This window comes from Colias croceus, chromosome 5, assembly GCF_905220415.1.
Source record: "Colias croceus chromosome 5, ilColCroc2.1".
NCBI lineage: Eukaryota > Metazoa > Arthropoda > Insecta > Lepidoptera > Pieridae > Colias > Colias croceus.
Genome location: NC_059541.1, coordinates 11,275,057 through 11,297,931, shown reverse-complemented (window position 1 = coordinate 11,297,931; position 22,875 = coordinate 11,275,057). Strand labels below are relative to the sequence as shown.

At 32.6% G+C, this 22,875-nt stretch overlaps 1 protein-coding gene across 1 annotated transcript in view; it reads right to left on the bottom strand.

The window, feature by feature from the left end:
• Positions 1-1,107: 1,107 nt before the first annotated feature.
• The window catches only part of LOC123691775 (sensory neuron membrane protein 2-like), a 30,546-nt gene continuing 8,778 nt past the window's right edge, over positions 1,108-22,875 (bottom strand). The window contains exons 2-10 of the mRNA XM_045636329.1: positions 18,969-19,126; positions 17,037-17,181; positions 12,542-12,710; positions 9,079-9,170; positions 7,708-7,925; positions 5,971-6,096; positions 3,643-3,829; positions 2,837-2,962; positions 1,108-1,320 (exon numbers count right to left, since the gene is read on the bottom strand). Of these exons, the coding sequence (XP_045492285.1) occupies positions 1,114-1,320; positions 2,837-2,962; positions 3,643-3,829; positions 5,971-6,096; positions 7,708-7,925; positions 9,079-9,170; positions 12,542-12,710; positions 17,037-17,181; positions 18,969-19,126 (1,428 nt within the window). The 3' untranslated portion in view covers positions 1,108-1,113. The remainder of the gene's footprint in view (positions 1,321-2,836; positions 2,963-3,642; positions 3,830-5,970; positions 6,097-7,707; positions 7,926-9,078; positions 9,171-12,541; positions 12,711-17,036; positions 17,182-18,968; positions 19,127-22,875) is intronic.

The window sequence follows — 22,875 nt, the reverse complement described above, 5'->3', positions numbered from 1 at the left end:
ATAGATTAATGTGTGTGTCGATATAACAATAATATGCAAAATACCTAATAAACACCTAGATAGATATATTAAGATTATGGAGAACTATTGCAGTAGGATAGCAATGAATTAGATAACAATTCAACATTCTTATATGAAGAATCACGATTAATTGCAGTCGGAAACGTATTTCGTAATCAGTCTATGTCACTTATCGTCACAGACTATATAAACATTGCGTCACTGACGCAGGAAAATCGGTATGATTCATTTATCATTTTACAATGGCACTAAATCTGTTACTCCAACCACATCTTAAACGTAGCACGTGACAAAATTTATGGCTGGTGTTGTCAATATTAATTTAGTTCAAGCAAGACATCGGAAAAGTTATGTATTGTCTAGTGTTATTGGAAATTATAATAAAATATTATGATTTTTATTTCTGTTTCATATTTAATGTAAAAGTAAATAAAATAGGTACTTTTTGACGAATTTAAAGGAACGTGATTAATTTATTCATTACTTGCTTACCGCCCGCGGCTTTGCCCGCTTTGACTTAAACCTAATAAATTATATACTAAAACCTTTCTCTTGAATCACTCTATCTCTTAAAAAAACCGCATCAAAATACGTTGCGTAGTTTGAAAGATTTAAGCATACAAAGGGACATAGGGACAGAGAAAGTGACTTTATTTTATACTACCTACTACTTATATGTAGTGATGTCGCCCGCGAACTCTATAATTAGAACATGTTAAAAACTTATCTATAATAACTGTACGTCTACTCAGATAAATGTAGAGAAGTTCTTAAAATATAATAATATATATTTTTTAATTAAAAATATCAGTAACGTATTGCGAATTGTAAGACACATAATAATAGCAGTTGAGATAACTGTTGTAATGCTGACGAAAAAAATTTAAATTCTTCGACAGTAAATTATAAAAGTGTTTGTTTATGAAATCTATGATCTCAAAATATGTAAGCAGGTTTGGTATTTTGTTTACTTAGTGCTTGCTGTTACTGATAGGATATGAAGATATAAAAATCTCTATAAAACGCAAAAATCAAAACTAATCAATTGTATGTAAAGTATTATACTTTTAAAATAAAACACAAAAAAACAATTCAACGTTTATTAACATTAGTGGGATTGAGCACAAAATGGTTGTTCCTCGGCCACACACGCACACCAGACCGCACTACACACACAGCAGCGAACACACACGCGAACGCACAAGCGACCAATAGCAGCCATCGCGCGCCTTCCACGTAGTCGAGGAGTGAATGGACCCGCTGCAGTTCCCCGCGTAGTTCCTCGGGAACGCTGGCACCCTGGAATTCGAAATTTGAAATGGTCATTATTGTTTTTTTTCTTTTGTGGCCAGCTCAGATTATAAATGAATTAAAATAATCTGAGGTGGCAAGAATGTTGCATCCGAGGTTGCATCTAATGTCATGTGTATTTTTTTTAATGTTTTAAATTATAAAGGCAATGATCTGTGGCAATGATCGTGTTGATATTTTGACTTAAGATATAATTGAACAGTAGAAATTAAAATTAAAATTAACTTATTTTTCAATTTTCAATTTTTCAATTATACATGAAGATCAATTTACTTAAGAGTTTTCAATTTCATAAACTATGAAATACGAATAATACCTACCTATTAGTTTCAATCATGAATTCTTGAATATACAAGAAGAATTTTCGGTAAAGAATTGTTTGAACAGAATTATTCAAAACAGGTTAGGTAAAAGTGTGCTCGTTAAAAAGCGATATTTTATAAAGATTGATTATACTGTTAGCGCAGGATTTGTCTGCGCTGAAGTAGGTACTATTTACCTAGATTAACATTTTATCTATGATCTATGTTCCTATTAAATTTTCGCTTACAGTAAAATCCATTTTGTTTTCTTGGGGATCTTTTAAAAAAGTTTAAATAGGTACATAATACGTTTTTATTACAAACCACCAACACGCATAACAATTGCTCTTAATAGTGCATCAAAATAGTATTATCAAAAAATAGATCATCGTTTGCTTTTCAAATTTTTATATAAGCTAATCAGATAATAATATGTTCTACGGTCTACGACTCTACTGAATGCTTTATCTCATGTCACGATTCAGCAGTCTTCCACTGCCACTTTTCAAGCGCACACCTGCTATCAACTATCTACAGTAGTCAATCTATTACAATTAGGTAGGTACCTACAATAAATCAATTCAGTTACAAATCTATTGAAGAAGTAAGTAAGTAAGTATAGTTAATCAAGTAGTAAATCTAATATACATATATAAAAATCGAGTCTTTCAAACTTTTCAAGCGCTCAGTCAATCTACCTATTACAATTATTAGTAGTAAATCACTCGCAGCTGCAAATCTATTGCGGAAGTAAATCTAATACAGTAGCTAATCTAGTAGTAAATCTATTACCGCACTTTCTAATACATCTGCAAACCTATTGCACTAGTACTTCCAATAGTTAATAGTAAATGAATGTAGAGAGCAGTGGTGGCTCAGTGGTGAGACCTTAGACTTCGAATCGATAAGTCCGTGGTTCGAGACCAGGCGAGCGCGTAGGAAATAAATTGATTTTTCAATTTATCTGCGTATGTTGTAACATCACCACTGCTCGAACGGTGAAGGAAAACATCGTGAGGAAACCGACATGTCGAAGAATTAAAAAGTTCGACGACATGTGTCATCCGCCAACACGCACTTGGCCAGCGCGGTGGATTATGGCCTGTACCCTCATAGGAGGCCCGTGTCCCAGCAGTGGGAACGTATATGGGCTGATGATGATGATGATGATGATGATGATGATGAAATGAATGTATAATTACCTCTTCAATCCACAAGAGTGGAAACAGTCCAGTTTGTACGGTCTGCAGCTGCGGCACGTCAGGAATGTTCCGTAATTCTATGTTGAACTGTATTCTTTGAGATCCTTTTAATACTACACCGGTTTTCTGGAATGTGTTTAATGTATTAGTTTGTTTTGCTTTTGAGATTTTTTGCCTCTCGCCCAACGTTGCCGAATGTACAGATAGCATTTTGTCAAGAATTAGTACTAAATAGACTACCTACTTAGTTCTGTATATTATTACATATTAATATCTGTGTCTAATACCTAAGTTCCTTTCTCGGTGTATTTTTGTATTTCCCTGAATAATTTATTAATAAATATTATGAAGAATGAAGATGATTTATCGAACTCACGGACAGGAAGTTTACGCTACGTCGAAATAATGAATACCTACTGATAGAAAAATTGCACAGATGTTTTCTTTATTCAATCTTAATATTGCTCTAGAAATTTCTAAAGTTATTTGCCTATTAATTCTTGCATTTTTATAATCGTGTTTCAAAATATTAGGTGCTAGTATCTACTCGATTAAACTCGAAATATATCGCAGTTATTTTATCATATCCTCTAGTAGTTCCACTCGGTAGTTTTTTTTTTCACAGACACATTTTCATTTTCATAAATTGTTTTTTCTTCAATATCAATAAATAATAATGCACATATATCGTCTTGCTACCTTCCCATTGTACTTATTTCTTAATATTTTTTTTTATCTTTATTTAAGGAGCTTAGTCGAGAGTCGATTATGTCGCTCCGTATGTCCTCAAAAACATTAATACTTACAGGGTCCATATAAACAAAACTTGTATGTTTATCCTGATCTGGTTTGATGCCGCCATCAAAATAGTCCAATAGTTCTTCAGACGCAAGATAAAAGTGGGGCAAAGACAATATAGCTGGTGCTCCCTTACACGGCATGAGGTTCATAACACCCATGATAAGGCACCCGTCGTGTTGACTGCTCCAATTCCTGTAAAAATAATCAAATTTTAATATTATTTATAGGAATTGTAATGCTAGAGCTTAGAATTTAAATCCAATAAAGTTCGCGCTCAATGGATTGTAATTTGTACCTAATCACTGAAATTATTTTATGTTGGTTAATACTTCATCATTTATCGCCGGTTATATTCTAAAATTAATATGATCACTGTGCGTTGACAACAAAATGCATTGCCGAGATTATAAACTACATATTTTAGTCTGTTCAAAAATAACACATTGTAATCCATTATCCGTGTTTATCCAATTACATTTACAAAGCTATCCATTTCTCTAATTAAAAAAGAAACCCAAACTTGTTCACAAGCTTTCGTTCAAATAATTGAACAGATGCTGTATTGCATGGAAACGATGAACAATCACATTACCCATGTAAATATTTAAAGTTTCATTTATTCATTGCATAAAATAGGCAGGTACTTAGGTACCTAGTAATTTTTATTTTTGGAGTATGTGTTTAATATTTTTAAACAGCTTTTATTACAACATGTTTTTGAGTGCTCTATATCTTATTATTATATTATTATGTACCTACCTATCATCAATGTAAAAAGTTGTAGGGTATAGGGAAAACGAACTGGGGCATATCATAATAATTATTATTATCTGTTTCACGAGAGTATTCGCACCCAGAATATCAGCAATGATATTCTATTGTCTATTCATATCTTTGTGTGAAAATGTAGTGTTACTACACATATAGATTTTTTTTGCTAGACATTACGTACACGTCTTTGTGTGTTAGATAGGGAGGCGAGGTAGCTAAATGGCGTAATTCAACGGCGTCGTCGAGACTTATCAAAATCGAAAGAGAAAATAATTTCGAAAAGAAAAGCTTCTATGGTAAAAAGTAAAAACCATTTTAGCGGTGGGTTTGGCGTGTACGGATTTTCAAAAATGTAAAAAAAAAACAGTTACTTGGGCATTCTCGAGCGCGTCAGATATTCATACTACGTATGCCCCAAGTGCCTCTGATAACAACGGTATACTAATCTGCCGGTTTGCGTGGTGGGGCTAGGCATATAAATTCGTCAAAAATGCACAAAAAAAAAAATTTACTCGAGCGCGTCAGATTTTCGGAAGGGGTGTTAATTAGGCCCCAAGAAAGCACCCCTTAAAAAAACTGACGATTACGGCATGACGATAAGTTACGATGAATTTTTGAAAATGCAGAAAAAAAACAGTCCTTTTGAAATACTCGAGCGCGTCAGATTTTCATAGGGGAGGTTTATCTAGGTATCCTGAAAGCATATTTTCTTAATCTGATAAAAATGTTGGTGGGTTCTCTTAATCTGACCGAAAAAGGTTTGTGGGTTTCTTTTTTTTAATTATCGTTATTTCATATCAATTTTTCTTACCAATTCAGTTTTCGAGATATACTCAAAAAACCGGGAGTTTGAGTTTTTATGATGCTTCAAGTAAAAAAAAAAATTAAACATTGGACAAAAATGAAAAGAGACCTTTTTTTGTAAAATAAAATTACCTTTTTTGTTTATTTAAACTTTTTTTTTTTTAAAGTAAAGTTAGCGACTTATATGCTGCAACGCGTTTTTCGGAAGACGAAATGGCTCCTCCAGACTTCCGGTCAAGCGGAAACCGGCAGATTTTGTGTTTTTAGTAAGTTTTAGATTATATTCTTCAAAATAAAAAATAAAAAATCGCGCTCGAGAATGCCGGGTTAACGTATTTTTTTTACAAGTTCGCGACCCTATAACTCGGCGGCGTCAAGGACTTATGGTCAGATTAGTTAAATTTAGTCTTAAAACACTAAAATCAACCCCCAATATCTTAATCTGACGCGCTCGAGTATTTCAGACTATCGATTTTTTTTTACTAATCTGATCGTCTATCCTAGGCGCGCGTCACTACATATAGAGCTAAATAGTTAACAAGGTTGGTCTATTAGGTCTAAGGTATCTCTCATATCTTAAACTGCCACGCTTGAGTATTGCAGAAAATTCCCCTCTTCGCCTCCCTATCTATGTGTTTTTTCTATTTATCTGTTAGTACCGTGCGAAAAAAGTCCACCTATTGTAGGTATTATTTTAAACTAAAATTGCCTTGTCTATGAGATAATATAAAATTTTATTTATGACCAATTACACTAACTTTTGACAGAAGCACTTGTTGGCGGGGTTAGCGCTTTTGGCGGCAAACGCCATCTTGTCTATTTCGTAGTACAGCGCGCTCATGTTGAACACTTCTCGGCGACCAACATACGCTGCGTAAACTGATCTGAAAATTAAAGATTTAGAAATGGTTAATAAATTACATGAGATAGGTAATATACAAATTTACAAAATGTTTATAACGGTAGATATGTATGAAGTATAAATAATTATTTTAATATACGCGGCCAATTTCTAAAATTAGAAAGGATGAGATAAATTAAAATAATGGCAACCATTATTTTCAATTATTTTGTGAAGATAAAATCTATTTTATGGACAATTTTCTTGATAACGATGAAAATAAATTATTTACGCCTACACGGTACACCAGCAGATAACTGTAAACTGACTAAAAGTAAAAAATAAAGCGTTGTTCTTAGATTATGGACCAATCCTTAATCTAAGGCGTTGTTCTTGTAAATATTCAAGGTTGAAATTGTTTGAAACATTTCAGTATATTGTATACTTTATAGATTAAGAAATATTTTAAATCACGTCTCCCTTTAAATGCTCTAGAGTCTAGATACACCTACTATAGATTCATTAATCGATAGAATTCGATAAAAAATAATTAACGCAACGACGCGCCAATTCTAATTAAAATAGCCCGAAGGCTCTTGCCGATTTGTTAATAGCTAGTCATTCCATTCCACAGAACATAATATTAAGTCCATTCTGTGTGACATAATTGTTCTATTCAGTTTAATTCTTTCAGTTTTAATTCAAAATTCATATTTATTTTAGCGTTTTCGGTAGTCGGAAAGTCGCATTTGAATTTGAAACAATATTTTTTTTTAGATTTAGCTATAAAGCTACCGGAGTTTCATACAAAATTTTCATGTTAGGAGCCAACAAAATCTTTTTCAGTAGTTACTAAACTACGTTATACAAGAAAGTGTTCTGTAAAATTTTAAGTTTATGTTCTATCAAATTTATGTATTTTGGGCTTGGTCTGATATTATATTAGTCCATAATTTAGTCAGTTTTCTTTTTATATATTAAATGTACCTGTAAGTATAAACAGATAGATATTTTCAAATCAAGTTCAATTTATGCACACGTATTGCTTTTCCCAACATATTTCAACCTAAAATATATGAAATGTAAACTTTAACATGCGAGCGAAATATACCCAAAAAGTTTTGCCTTTAAAACTGAAAGTAATATAAACGTACCACGGAATACGCAAACAATATGCTTTACCTATAACATATAGGCACCGTATTCGTTACTTTGCAAAATAAATATCATCACGATGAAGGAATTTCGTTCTGAAATTATTCCTTTGGGGTGAGGTGGGATTAATCCGGCACTTTGAAGGTAAATGCATGGAATCAAAATGAGGTTTTCTTCCTTGGGTATGTTTTTGCTCAATTTTGAGTACCTAGTCGTTAGATATAAGTAGGTAAACGGAAAGGAAAGTAACGAAAGTAATTTGTATAATGTAAATATAGATGCTTTCAATACAAGTGGAGATTATTTTTAAAACCTAACCTGTATCTATGATGTAAAATCAAGTCTTATTCAATAATAATAATTATCACGGATATATTGTTTACTAATGTTAACTTAATTAATTCACGTATTTTATAATTTATTATACTTATGTACCTATAATATTATAATCCCTTCAAGTTTAAAAACATTTTTCAATCTACCCTACAATTTTATTTACCTGCAAATCTCAGCTTCAAAGGTATACAGCTTGTCGGGAATATCATCGCCATCTACCGGCGGGTAGATGGAACCATCAGAGCCGTTGATCATGCCACAATATGGGTCTTTCCATTCGGCCATGATGGTTTGGTTCTTGTAAGCGACGATTCTTCCGAGATCTCGAATGTTCTCTGTTCCTCGAATCATGCTGTATGGACCGAGGTCTGTGTTGTTTAGCTGGAAGATTTAATATATAAATTAGAGGATAGGACAATCAGTAGGATAGGATAATCAGTAGGAATGTATACAAACTTGGGAGCTACTATAACCGATTGGTATTAGGTAAAATCTCCAATATAAAGGAGGACATGAAATAATCAACTCTTTAAATCATATTTTGATAGTATAGTCACTATTCTCTAATCTGTGGTATAGTGGACAGACGTATCTACCATTAGGTACAATTTTTTTTATTTTGATTTCTTTTAAAACCTCTCTAAAGAAGACACCAGATAACTTCCAATAAAAAATAACAGAACAAAAAGACGAGGGTTGTTTTTATTGAAAAATATCTATCTGGTGTCGTAAAAAGGTAAAATGTAGCACGTCACCATTCCAAGTTATAATTTTATTCAATGACTCAACTTTTTTATTGGATTAGAAAAGGGATTCATTTCGCTACAAATTGAAGAAAAGTTTTATTCGTATTTTATATCATACTAGCTTTCCGCCTGCGGCTTCGCCCGCGTTTTCAAAGAAAAACCCGCATAGTTCCCGTTCCCGTGGGATTTCCGGGATAAAACCTAGCCTATGCTACTCGTGGATAATGTAGCTTTCGAATGGTGAAAGAATTTTTAAAATCGGTCCAGTAGTTTATGAGCCTATTCTTTACAATCAAACAAACAAAGTTTTCCTCTTTATAATATTAGTGTAGATAAAAATCCTGTGAAAATCATGTTACGAAAATATAATATTGCACTTTGGATTTCTAAAACGCACGGCATTGGATTCATTTTCAAGGTTTATTTATATTGTAAACCTCGAAAATAAATACTAGACAGACTATACTCTATCATAAAAAAGAGCGTGTGTGTCGAGGACACGTGTCAGAAGTGAAACTTCTTTGGCAAAATTCAAATACACCAAAATCGTCGCATTATTCCATGACGTGACGGTATTGCCATGACGCGACATTACTCTCAACGCGTCTCAAGAAGTTTTACTTCAAAATAGCAATATGTTGAACAAAACATAATATTATATATTTTTACATATTTAAATTTTAATGGTATTTGTCGTAGAAAGCCCCGTAGATATCGAAAATATACCAGCATTATCAGATGTACATACAGAGAATAAAGTAAACATAATATTACTTATTAATACTTACATGGTTGAACAAAGAGAAATAAAATCCATTTTTGTCTTCGGACGGTCGCATCACGGGAGGTGTGTCTGCTTTTATCTTTCCACAAATTAAAGCTGAAACAAATAGTTGTTATTTTATAAAAAAAATCCTGAAATTGGTATATATAATACGAATATAATACGAATATAATACGAATATAATACGAATAATACGAATATAATACGAATAATACGAATATAATACGAATATAATACGAATTTTTATTATTATTAATTTATAACCCGACTGCTAATTTATCGCCTCGGAATTATAGTCATCTGACTACCTACGACAATTCTGATGATTACAACGACACCGAAGTCAAAATCCTTCCATTCCAGTGGTTTGGTGTATAGAGTAACTACTAACTACACACTCTTAAAACGTAACTTTCCTATTTCTGCAGACGGGTAAAAAGAAAACGTGGCGCAGTTTGTTCATGAATAGAATTTAGGCCATAATCCCCAACAGCAAAGTGGATAGATAAATATGGAAATTGTTAAAACTTTTTAGTGCTATCTATCTATCTTAAAAATACTTGTTTCGTAACATCTAGTCTGGAAACTAATTTTGCAATTGAATTACTTAACTGTAGAGCTACTCTGTCTCTGTCCTAAATAATATTACGAGTAGGTACAATCCCACCAAAAACATAAATGTAAAAATTGGAGCCGAGTTCAATCGTTGACTTAATTTGCCAAAAAAAGAAATGAGATCTAAATGTGTGCCAAGTTCTGCAGACAGTCTAGAAATTTATTTACAAAGATGTATTAAGTTCTTAGGTTGACTGAAAACTCAATTGTTTTATTTTCCCTTAGAGAACAATGTTTATTCCAAAATATAACTTTTTTAATTTGAATAATATAATTATTTTCACAAAGCAAACAACTAATGACCTATTGAACCCCATAATTTGATGAGGCTAGTTCTTAGAACCTCAGAAAATATAAACAGTATGTAATATTAAATATATTAAATATAATATATGTAATTATTTTTGCATGCTTGTATTGGCTTAACATGTTTGTGCTTTATTAATATAATTGTATCACCATTGAATACCATGTTTAAAGCAAAATAAAGATTTTATTTATTTATTTATTTATTTACACTGAAATTAAAACTAAACTAAACACTCATAAATAAAGAATAAATAAATGTGAATATGTAAAATTATATATTATTTTTAACTGTATTAGCAATAAAGGCAATATTTTTATTACAATTTTCTTTTATTTTACGTTTAATAACAGATTTGAATAAAGAAATCATGCAATCGAAGTAATCCGCCCTAGCGATACTAGCGCGAGTGAATGTGATGTCAGAGGCGCTTCGAATCTACAGATGTTTCGTCCTAAAATATGTAAACTTCAATAATCTATATCTCAGTCATTTATTGATGGATTTCAAAATTTTTTTCGGCCACTGATTAGTTTTTATCTATTTTTTAAGACTAGTAAGGTGAATATACTATTTTCTTTTTTTTTAAACTTTTCCATTTTTCCATACAAACAAAATTTATGTCAGTGAAAAAAAAATTAAATACAAATAAATTCAGTATTTTCTGATTTTTTCCTTTGTACACTCACTATTACCTAGTTGATTACAAAATTTGAACTTTCTAGGTCATCTGGAAGTGGGTTAGGTTTTGTATATGTCTATAAGTCAGTCAGTCTTAAAAATTGCGATTTTTGGATATTAATATCTACGCAACTGTATAATCTGTATTTATGAAATTTAAGGTTCTTGTTTATCTTGAGGTCCTCTTGATATGTACCAAATTTGGTTTATATAACTTAAATAGTTTTCGAGTTAGGGTGAAAAGTGGCTCAAAATGGTTCGTGTAAATATACACACGGCTGCTGCTCGCCAGTTCTCTTCGCTTGAACTCGGCTTGACACGCTGCCGCGTGTCTAGATACACAAAACAAAACTAATTTTTAATGTGATTTTCAACATCATCTAGGTACCAATGAATAAACTCAAAAAGTACCTACTCTGATAGTACAGTAGTAGTAGCAGTAGTACTTTTTGAGTAGATTATTAGAAAGGTCTTCGACTTTAGCAAATTTACTACATCTTTAGCGAGTTGGTAGGTACCATGTAGGTACTATATTTAAACTATGGTTTTTAAATTGTATTATCTAGTTCTGACTATTATCTAAAATTCAAAAATGTGTTTGTTTCTCTTTTTTCACGTCTTTTTTTGTCTAGGGATAGGACGCTAATCAATTTAAATAAGTCCACAGAGCAAGAAGCCCCGCGTAGCAATATGGTCAGTGTAGACCATAGAAATCTAAATAATAAGGTTTAGACTTTAGACATAGCATAGGCTATAACTTTTGTACCGTGGCCACAGATAATACTTATAATACTATACTAGTTCAATGAAATATCTCGTTTCCTTTGACTACACGGCCGCGGCCGTAGCCACATGCAGTAAGCTAGCATATAATTTTATTAACATAACATGCATTCTGCGCAGGGAAGCCATATCAAAAGCACATCTCAATCACTCCCACTATTTGATATGCACCACGGGTTTTATCGTCGTGGAGAATATAAACGTTTTACTGCATGTCGTTTATTAAAAATGGTTTTAGCTTTGTTTATGTTAACTTTGGTTCGAATAAAGATATTACTCTTAAAATAACTTATTATTCGTTCATATATTTACTACTTACTACTTAAATAAAGGAGTATTATATAATCTGTATGTCGTTTGCTTTCAGGTTAATAGAATAAAGAAAGAGAGATTATCTGGGATCCGTTCACATTATAAAACGTTCGTGGGAGTTAGCCGGGATACTAATGGGTTTAATTCTGCTTTAGAATAATAGAAGGAAAATGCAGCCCTATTAGCATGAGTACATTAACGTGAGCACCCACACATTCACACATCTACACCCACGCACACACACACATAGACGCATACGCCCACGGATCATTATACGTAATATCAAATATTTAAAACTCTCCTTAATAAAGAGACTTTTCAATTCTGAGAAAAATGAAAAAAAATATTTTAAACCATTGAATATTTTTAATCAAAATTCCATTACTTTTGTAGTGAATTTGCGTAGGCCGCAGCGGAAATTACATGTTCTTTCATTATCGTCAGTATCAATGCACGAGACTGTTTATTTAATGTATTTTTAAATTTCGCCAAAAGAATATCAAAAATTCATATAAATGAATGAGTTATTTTAAAAACATACGCCAGTTAAAGGTTTTCTTTTTGGTTTCGTTTTTTCTTTTATCACATAAGTAGTGGTTAGGAACGTTAAAAAATAGCATTGACTTTGGTAGCCCAATCTATGTCAGTCTACCAAAATTTCTGCATTGAGACCTACGACCGAAGTCACAAAGTCATCAATCACAATATATCAACATACACACATTCACACTTTAAAATTCTTATTAAATAAATATATTAAGGGTCTCACCTAAAGCAGATTGATTCAGAGCACAATTCAGGTAGATTCCATCAAAGAATAGGTCCTTAGCTTTGACCGAGACGAACGGGACCTCCTCACTGGAGAAAAATGCACCCATAGCTGTGTTTAAGAGACCTACGATTCCTGGCATTAAGTCGTGCGCTGTTAGTATTGCATTCTGAAATATATAAAAAACAATTAATTTATAGGAAAATAATAAATTTTTAAAATCAATATTGATTTTAAAAATTTAGTATTTTCCTTGTGTGTGTTCATTGTATTTTATTGTGTAAATAATTGGAGCTATGTGTGGAGCTATGCTATCATTAAACCTGTATGTGTCGTGAAATATGATATAGGTTAGGTTTTATTTGTTCTTTTTTTATGAATTTCATTGAATATCATACAAATTATTGGGAAAGTGTTTTAAAGTTGTGTAAGTGAGCAATACGATATACTTACATATTTATTATTTACATGGTCAAATTTGGATTAAATAGGATAGATAATGAATACATAGGTATATAACATGACTAAATATAGCTTATAGCTAAATAATCTAAAATCTTAATCTAGATAGCTAAGTGAACACTTAATTAATTTGAGCATTAGCGGTTGCCATGACTACGTACGGTTATTAAAAATTATTTGCACATTACAATTACGACATAAGCCGCCATTATGCATCTTAATGTGGGAACTGCGGGTATATTACGAGAATACAATTAAGAATACACATGATAACAATGTTTTAGTTTTTAATTACTGGTAATTTGCCTACTTATAAATAAGTATAAGTATTAATGTTTATTTAATTATTTATCTGAAATATTTTGTAGAGACTGAGATCGATTTAATATACAGGATCTAATAAAATAGTGCTTATTTTGGGTTGACAATAAGAGGGTAAAATAAATAATAGAATAAATTAATCAGTTTGCAGGAACTCGCTAAAACATTTTGTCTCTACGATAATGTGTTCATTATTTACTACTGATTTTGGATTTGGGATTGGATGTGGCAAGTCACATCTGACTACAAGATGCACAAAATATGACAAAATAAACAAAAATAGTAATTTATGGTTTAATTAACTTTTTGGCAAAATCGTTTGGATTAAATAATTACTATAATATTAGTAATTTTGTAGGTAATTAGATAAATACAAAACTGATGGTTGTGTCATGTGTGTATAATATAATTAATGTTTGTTTGTTTTACCGCGCTAATCTCTAAGTTCCTGAGAACTACTGATCCGATTAAAAAATATATTTCGATGTTAGATAGCCCATTTATCGAGGAAGTCTACAGGTATATTATCACGCTAAGTACATCAGAAGTGGAGCAATGCGGGTAAAACCGCGGGGCACAGTTAGTATAATACTAAAATACTTATATATTTACTTCGAAAAAAATATAAGAGGAATTAAGTAGTTTTTTTTTTTATTGAAAACATTCAAGTCCACTGATATTGTGGTTAAAACTGTACCTAGTGTGATAATGTATGAAAAAATCTGGGAACTTGTAGTTTAACATTAAAACAATTTAAGTAGGTATATTAAACATGCAAATTATTCGATATTTTTACATAAATTTGGCAATTAATCAATGGAAAAACTCCGCAATTATGTAAATTTGTATATTCTGCAATATTCAAGCATAGATTAGATAGATAAGATTAGATTAAAAACGTGGGATTTGTATGTACTATGTACTTACGTATTTTTTATTTTCATTCATTCTACTATAGTTACTGACCATCGCTACAAATAAGGAATTACTCACTGTTTTATTTCCTCAATTAATAATACAGTGGAATAAGTAGGGTCATTGCGCTGGTTTTCGTCCAATTATAGGAGTTGCCCTTTGTGATACGAAATAAATATTTTGGAGCACCCTTCCTTAAATATATAATTTTTTTTTTAAGTCCTTATATAGTCTTCTTTGAGATAATATTAAGGGAAAATAAATCATTTTGATGTATCTTTTTATTTAAATTATTTTCTGCAAAAGTAGGGTAAATGCTAGTTTTCGTCCAAAAAAACTGGTTTTCGTCCTAGTGTAAGCTAGTTTTCGACCACCGTGTAGAAAAAGGAGGGTAGGTCAACTATTAAGTTTAAAATCAATTACAGGTAAATATATACGTTTATTTAATTAACATTACAATTTCTCACTACCCAGGTTTAGTTTTACTTGTGGTTTTACTAATAATAATCAATATAACTAGTCAACACTGAGATCTATGTAGCACTTGGCAGTCCTTATAGGCGTTAGTGATGACTGTATAATCATTCGTAATAAAGAAAGGAATGCGTTCCTTACAATGTAAATGAAACAAGTAATAATTACAGGACTAAGAAATAACATCAAAAAACAGAAATATTCATTCTAACAACAAAAATTTTCATTCTAATACTTTGTTTATCAAATGAAACGTACTATAAACACACAGCCATAATAATAAGTTTTAGCTACAGAATCTTCAGTGTACGCAGCGTCTTTTTTTTCTAGATTTCTTAGACTCCTTCGAGGCCATCTAAAAACAATAAGATCTTTCTGAGGATACGTTGAGTAAGTATAATAAAAAAATACTGCATTGGCAAAACAGACCTAGAATAAAAGATGATACTCAAGTGAATGATAATCAAGAAAAATACAGTGTATTATGTCTGACCTACCCCCATTTATGCTACGAATAATTGACTCTACTTCACATAAGGAGAATGATACATGACTGAATGAATGACAATATTAGGTACCTACAACACTCTGGCCCTCACCAATTATTTATAAGGAAGATACTGAATAGAAAACTTTTCAATACGTAAAAATAGACGAAAAGTAATGCAAAAGAATGGCTATATTTAATTTTTGGATACTCCAATACTCATTCATGGACGAAAACTAAAACATTTAAAGCTAAATTTAGTTTTCGTCCACTTCTTTAAATATTTTTTTATTTTGGCAGCACTGACATAGCAGTGGACGGAAACCAAAAAAACTAAACTAATAGCAATAAAGATCACTTCGGGAGAAACTATTCAGTATTTTAAAGGTCCGATAAAGTAAAATGACCCTAACAAATATTCACGTAGCTGTTTGAGTTTCCGTCCACTTGGACGAAAACCAAATATTTTGAGAATTTGGTAACCTAGTATCCGTCCACTTAATATTTCGAAGAGTTTTATAAAAATGTATGATAAACACTTATAATTGCGTTTATTATGCTTATAAATAAACATACGTACCAAAAACATTACGTAAACTAGCTAAAACAGTGATTTACCTTACCATGAACTTTTCTCGCCGGCAAATTTTTCTCTCGCGCGATGACATCTGCAAGGCACGTATGCGAAGCGGCCACATTTACGTTAATTTTTTGAACTCTCTTCTTGTCAAATCAAATTTTAATGTTGATAGTACTGTTGCTTAAACATTATGGACCGTAAAAAGTGCAAACTTGCGCGGGAAGGTAGGTTTGTATTCAAGTTTTACGCACTTGATTGTAGCAGGTCAGTCAAATGGACGAAAACAGAAGCTGGACGGCAAACCAGCGCAATTACCCTATAACTATGTAGATTGTAGACTAATTATTTACATAGATATTTTTAAATATATTACAGTCTACAAATCGAATAAGGAAATAAATGGCGTGTAAGAAATGAAATGAATACGCTTTATTGTACTAGCTGTTGCCCGCAGCTTCGCCTGCGTGGATAAGAAAAATTTTCATTGTAATAATTTTCATCCCCTATTTTATCCCCTTGGGGTAGAATTGATCAAAATCCTTTCTTAGGGGACGCCTACGTTATGACATCTACCTGCATGCCAAATTTCAGCCCGATACGTCCAGTGGTATGGGCTGTGCGTTGATAAATCACTATATCAGTCACCTTTGAGTTTTATATAATATAGACTAGCCCCGTGGTTTACCCGTGGTCGGTCTTAGCGTGATCATATAATATTATAGCCTATAGCCTTCCTCGATAAATGGGCTATCTACACCCAAATAATTTTTCGAATCGGACCAGTAATTCCTGAGATTACGGCGTTCAAACAAACAAACTCTTCATCTCTATAATATTAGTATAGATACATAGAAATATTGTTTGTTAAATGTTACATGGATGAGCTTATCATCTAATATATATAAATCTCGTGTCACAATGTTTGTCCTCAATGGACTCCTAAACCACTTAACCTTTTATTATACGATTATAATAAAATTCACACACCATGTGCAGTTTGATCCAACTTGAGAGATAGGATAGGTTTTATCCCGGAAATCCTACGGGCAAGGGAACTATGCGGGGTTTTCTATGAAAACGCGGGCGAAGCCGCGGGCGGAAAGCTAGTAGAGATGTATAAAGAGCGGCTTTATCACTCGGGGGCGATTTCTTCCAAGCAACTCGATGAAGATAGATATAGTGAAGAGTAGAGTAAGAAAAGAAAAGAAGAAAGAGTAAACATAGAAATAATGTTTTAGTTATGAAAATGTACAAACCATGTAAGGATAATTGACGACGGTAATTTCTTGGTCATCACTGAGACCTCCAGAGGCTTCCTTGTCGTATATAAATGTTTTCTTCATGGTATATATTATTGTATCGTTATCCCCATATCCTAGTATTGTCCGTTCTCGATATTCTCTGAAAATAAGATTTTATTGATATTAATTATCGTAGTACTTATATGCGAATGAATTTTTATCTAAACTGCGTTCAGACGGGAAAATGATTCGAATCGTAGGTATTCAAAATCTTAGACTACAATAGTTTCTACCATTGTAGTCTAAGATTTTTTATATTATTATAAAATGCGAATGATTAGGTACTATTCTTACAAATGAAAACAAAGAGATTCAATTTCTTATCCTACTAATTATTATAAATGCGAAAGTTTGTGAGGATGTGTGTGTGTGTGTGTGTGTTTGTTACTCTTTCACGCAAATTCTACTAAACCGATTACAATTAAATTTAGCACACACTTAGAGGGTAACTTGGATTAACACATAGGATAAGTTTTATCCCGGAAATCCTACGGGAACGGGAACTATGCGGGTTTTCCTTTGAAAACGCGGGCGAAGCCGCGGGCTCAAATCTGGTTTTCAATAAAAATAGAAATGAGTCTTTTAAAATCGGCATAAATGCCACGCAGTATGCGCTAAACTTTATTCTTGCAGCTCTGATTTCCACTAGCCAGAATATTCAGAACTATCCATTCCTTTGACTCAATTTAATTTGGAACCACCTTTGCTTTGACTCACTTAAGAAATTTCTTGGCATTTTGGTTTTACTTCTTCCGGCATATCTATTGATTTGTTATCTATGCCTTCATTAACTCTGTTTACAAAAATGTGAGAAATAATTGAATAGCATTTGAATACAATGGTGTAGTTTTAATGTGTTTCGCAGTTTTTATCCCATTGTCTTATTTCCTTATTTTCCGCTTGTCATGGGACAATTAAATTATAAGAAAAATACGTTAAACAAATTTTGTATAATTCATTAAATAGTGGTAATAGTGTGTAAATTAAATAAATAGTGTGTAATAACTTAATAATATCTAAGAACATAATATTGTTTAAAATTTACTCCTGTATAATTTGTATAAGCAAATGTGCGATAGAATATCAACTCGCAAAGTTCAAATCTAAATAGCAAAAACGATGAACGAAGATATTCATTAGTGGGTGTATAAATAAATAGCTTATAAGTCAGTTAAAATGAAATAATCATTAGTAGGTACTTAGGTACGTATCTAAATTACAGGTAGGTTTTAAAGTTAGGTCTTACCACAAAATAATAATTTAAACAGTCTAACTTTAAACCAGGGATCTGTCACTATAATAGTTGTCTATGTGAAATACGACAAAACCAGATAAAGAGAACCCGCGCGAAGTTAAACCCTGTCCAAAGTTTTTTTGTGGTAAGACAGTATAAGTTTAAGTTTTAGTTACATTGCCTATAATTATAAATGAGCAATACTAGTTTGCCTTAATCCCTTAAATGTTGTCAATCTATATACTTAATTCAGAAAGCGTTCTTAGGTACTTAGGATATCAAATAGTGTAACAGATGTGAATTCAAAATTGCAAAGTTGCAATGCTAATTTTCACGAATAATCTCAAACTCAAAGTTGGAATGCAGGGAAAAGCACTAGAATATTAATTACTAATAACTTAATTCATTCTGTTACTGAGAATAATATAAAGACAACTATACTAAAAAAAATATTGGTGTAAAATCTGTTCTGCTTTACTTTAGTCCTATTTTTTGAATTCAGCGTATTCTTGGAGCTAGGTAAATAAACGCAAATATATTCATTCCATTACTTTTAAAGAAGTTCCTTTGTATATAGAAATTTAAAGAAGTACCTACTTATAAGTCTAAGATGAAATTATAAATCCCTAAAGTTAATAATAATCAGAACATACTTATACACAAAGGGGCCAACTTCATTCAGCACGGGTTTCCTCCCCGCCATGATGTCGTCAATATTTGTAACATTGAAGACATTTACTTTGAAATGTAAAGGCATCGGCAGTTTGCGCCATTTCTCGAACATTTCTGATGAATTGTCTAGTTGTATGCCCTGGAAATAAAATAAAACAGCGAATTAACTATGAGATTTTATAAAACTTTACATAAGCAGCTTCGGACGCGTGATCGATTAAATAGATCCCTATTGGAATAGATGTTTCACTGCGATAAAATGTAGTCTATATCATAAAATCACTGCTTTGCTACCTACGTGTAAGAAATTGTTTAAATTAGTAAGGATATATTAAAATTAATGTGGTGAGCCGCTTAGAATGCAGAGCTTAGTAGAGTCAATTTATATCAGTATTATGTTATACACCGGAGAAATTCTTATTGGTCTCCCTTTTACGCGTATTTATACGATTTAATTTGTGGTGTGTGTGTCTGTTAGCTGTTTGTGCTCAGATAAATATACTTGCTTTCTGTCCAATACCGGATTTTTTATTTTACTCATATATAATACCTTTGTTTTGGAATTAATTCAGGGTCTAAATTTCATGGATATAACATAACATGGTCTTACAAAGGCATATTGCTACGTTTCAGGATATGTGTAATTATAACTGGAATCAAAGTGTCTCTTTGAGTCCAGTTGCTTGTATGGAAAACAGTACAAATTGATTTGAATGGAGATATGAATATCACATATATCCTACTAATATTATAAATGCGAAAGTTCGTGAGGATGTGTGTGTGTGTGTGTGTGTGTTTGTTTGTTACTCTTTCACGCAAATACTACTGAAGAGATTTCAATGAAATTTAGCACACATATAGAGGGTAACTTGGATTAACACATAGGATAGGTTTTATCGCACGGGAACGGGAACTATGCGGGTTTTCCTTTGAAAACGCGGGCGAAACCGCGGGCGCTAATCTAGTCTTCTATATATTACAGAAATAAACACAGTAATAAAGAATCATCATATATTATATTAATTTTAATATTATAAATGCGAAAGTAACTCTGTCTGTCTGTCTGTTACTCAATCACGCCTTAACTACTGAACCAATTTGCATGAAATTTGTTATAAAGATATTTTAATACCCGAGAAAGGACATAGGCTACTTTTTATCCCGGGAAAATGACGCAATCCCGGAAATCCCATGGGAACAGGAACTATGCTGGTTTTTCTTTGACTGCGCGGGCGAAGCCGCGGGCGGAAACCTAGTTTTTAATAAATAAATAATTATTATTTATTGAATAGTCTTCTTTTGATTGTGATATTGTATTGTGTATTTTTAAATATTTCTTTCAGCGACCAGTATCTCTTCCAAGAATGGGCAACCCGTCTCTCAATTTCATGTTCCATTTGGTCGCTGAAAGCTATTATTTGACCTAAATAAATATAAGAATTGACATATTCGATTAACTTATCTTCTATTTTAATTGGGGTTCGCGCTCTATTTGCTATGATTTTGGTTTTTTCATAGTTAATCGATAGTCCCACTTTTTTGCTTTCTTGTGCCAGTTGAAGAAGCATGGTTTGAAGGTTTCCAGGGTTATCTGATATGAGTATTATATCATCAGCAAATCTGAGATGATTCAGATTTGTCCCATTAATGTTTATGCCGAAGTTATCCCAGTCTAATTTTCTAAAGATTCCCTCTAATACTGAGGAAAAAAGTTTTGGTGAGAGTGGGTCTCCCTGTCTCACGCCTCGATTTATAGGGAATACTTCACCTTCGGTTTCCAATTTTACTCTGCCTGTGCTGTTTTTGTATATATTCTTTATGATCCTTATGTATTTATTGTTTATTCCTTGATTCTTCAAAGCTTCCCATATAGATTGGTGTTCCAGTGAATCAAATGAATGAATGAATGAATGAAAAATACTTTATTGTACACCAGACATGATACATTTTATAAACTTAACAACAAATTATCCAATGTACAGTAGGCGGCCTTATCGCTGGCAGCGATCTCTACCAGGCAACCCAAAAAAGACGAGGAAAATAGTTAAATTAATCGAGGTGGTGCATAATAAATAAAAGTGCATGAATCAGAATAATAACTACATAGTAAATACATACATGTATACCAGCATTATAAATATTATATACTTACACAGATAATATAATGTATATATAAATATATATAAGGTCACATACATACATATAAATACATACATATACATATACATACATACATACATATAAGCATTTACAATAAACAAGAGGGTTAACATTTAGCCTGCGACAGTTTATTATAATAGTTTTTAACTTTATTTTTGAAAGTAAAAATCGATTCAGCACGTCTTATTTCTTCGGGTAACGAATTCCAGAGGTTAATGACGGAGACAGTGAAGGAGGAGTGAAAGAAATTAGAACGGTGGGAAGGAATACTTAAGGTTAAAAGGTTAGAGGAACGGAGAGTTAAGGAATGTTCGTTGAGAAACTTGAAATTTTCTTTAAGATAGGAGGGGGTCTTAGGATCGAATAAGATACCGTATAATAAATGCAGCATATGAGTATACCGGCGAAAACGTATAGGAAGCCATTCAAGTTTTTTGCGGAAATTGGAAACGTGATCGTATTTGCGGAGACCAAATACGAATCGGATGCACAGATTTTGAAGGCGCTCTAGAGAATCGAGTTGTTTCTCGGTTAAATCGGGATAACAGGAGTCGGCGTAATCAAGGATGGGGAAGAGTAAGGACTCTGCAAGGGAAATCCTAGTTGGTATGGGCAGGAAATTGCGCAGCCTGCGTATTGAGCCTGCAGCGCCAAACAACTTTTTGCGAACGACTTCGAGGTGAACTTTCCATGTCATGTTTGCGTCAAAGTGAATGCCAAGGTTCTTAACAGATTCACTGAAAGGTATTGACGTTCCATCCAAAGTTAAATTCGGAATAGTGTTCCAGTCAATCTTAGCAGTCAATTTAGAGCTCCCTATGATAATACATTGCGTTTTTGCCGGGTTTACTAAGAGACCGAAGTTTTTAGACCACTGGTTGATATGTTCTAAATCATTATTAACCTGCTCAATAGCTTCAGGAAGTTGAGAAAGTGAAACGTGCGTATAAATCTGCAAATCGTCTGCGTACATATGGTAGGGAGAAGATAAATTGTCTGAGATAGAATTGATGAAGATGGAAAAAAGGATTGGAGACAACACGCTACCTTGAGGAACGCCAACAGTGATATTACACCATGATGACAGGTGATCATCTATTTTGATCCTCTGTCGACGTCCTTGGAGATAGCTCTGAAACCATTCAATTACTTCTGGAGATATGTTAAGAGAACAAAGCAAACTCAATAATATGTCGTGGTCGACGGTATTAAATGCGTTACTGAAATCTAACAGTGTGAGTAGAGTGAGTTGCTTGTTATCCATTGCGTAACGAATGTCATCAGTAATTTTAATAAGAGCAGAGGTCGTGCCATGACCGGGACGGAATCCGGATTGGAAAGGATTAAACAGGTTATGTTTATTTAAAAATAAACATAACTGTTGTTGGACAAGTCGTTCAAGGGTTTTAGAAAGAAAGGGTAGGACACAGATGGGACGAAAATCGGAGAATATGGATGGATTGACTTTTTTTGGTAGAGGAATGACAAAAGCTTCTTTCCAGGCCATGGGAAACTTATGAGAGGATAAGGATTCATTGAGAATATGAGTTAACACAGGAGCAATAATATCTAGGATTGGAATAATCATGTCACGGCCAATGCTGTCATTACCGACGGCTTTCGACGCTATAGACATAATGTTCTTCTTAACATCACAGACAGTAAATTGTTTAAAGGAAAACGGGGGAAAATTTGGAGTTGGTTTAGTAGAAAGATAGTTTAAAGTAC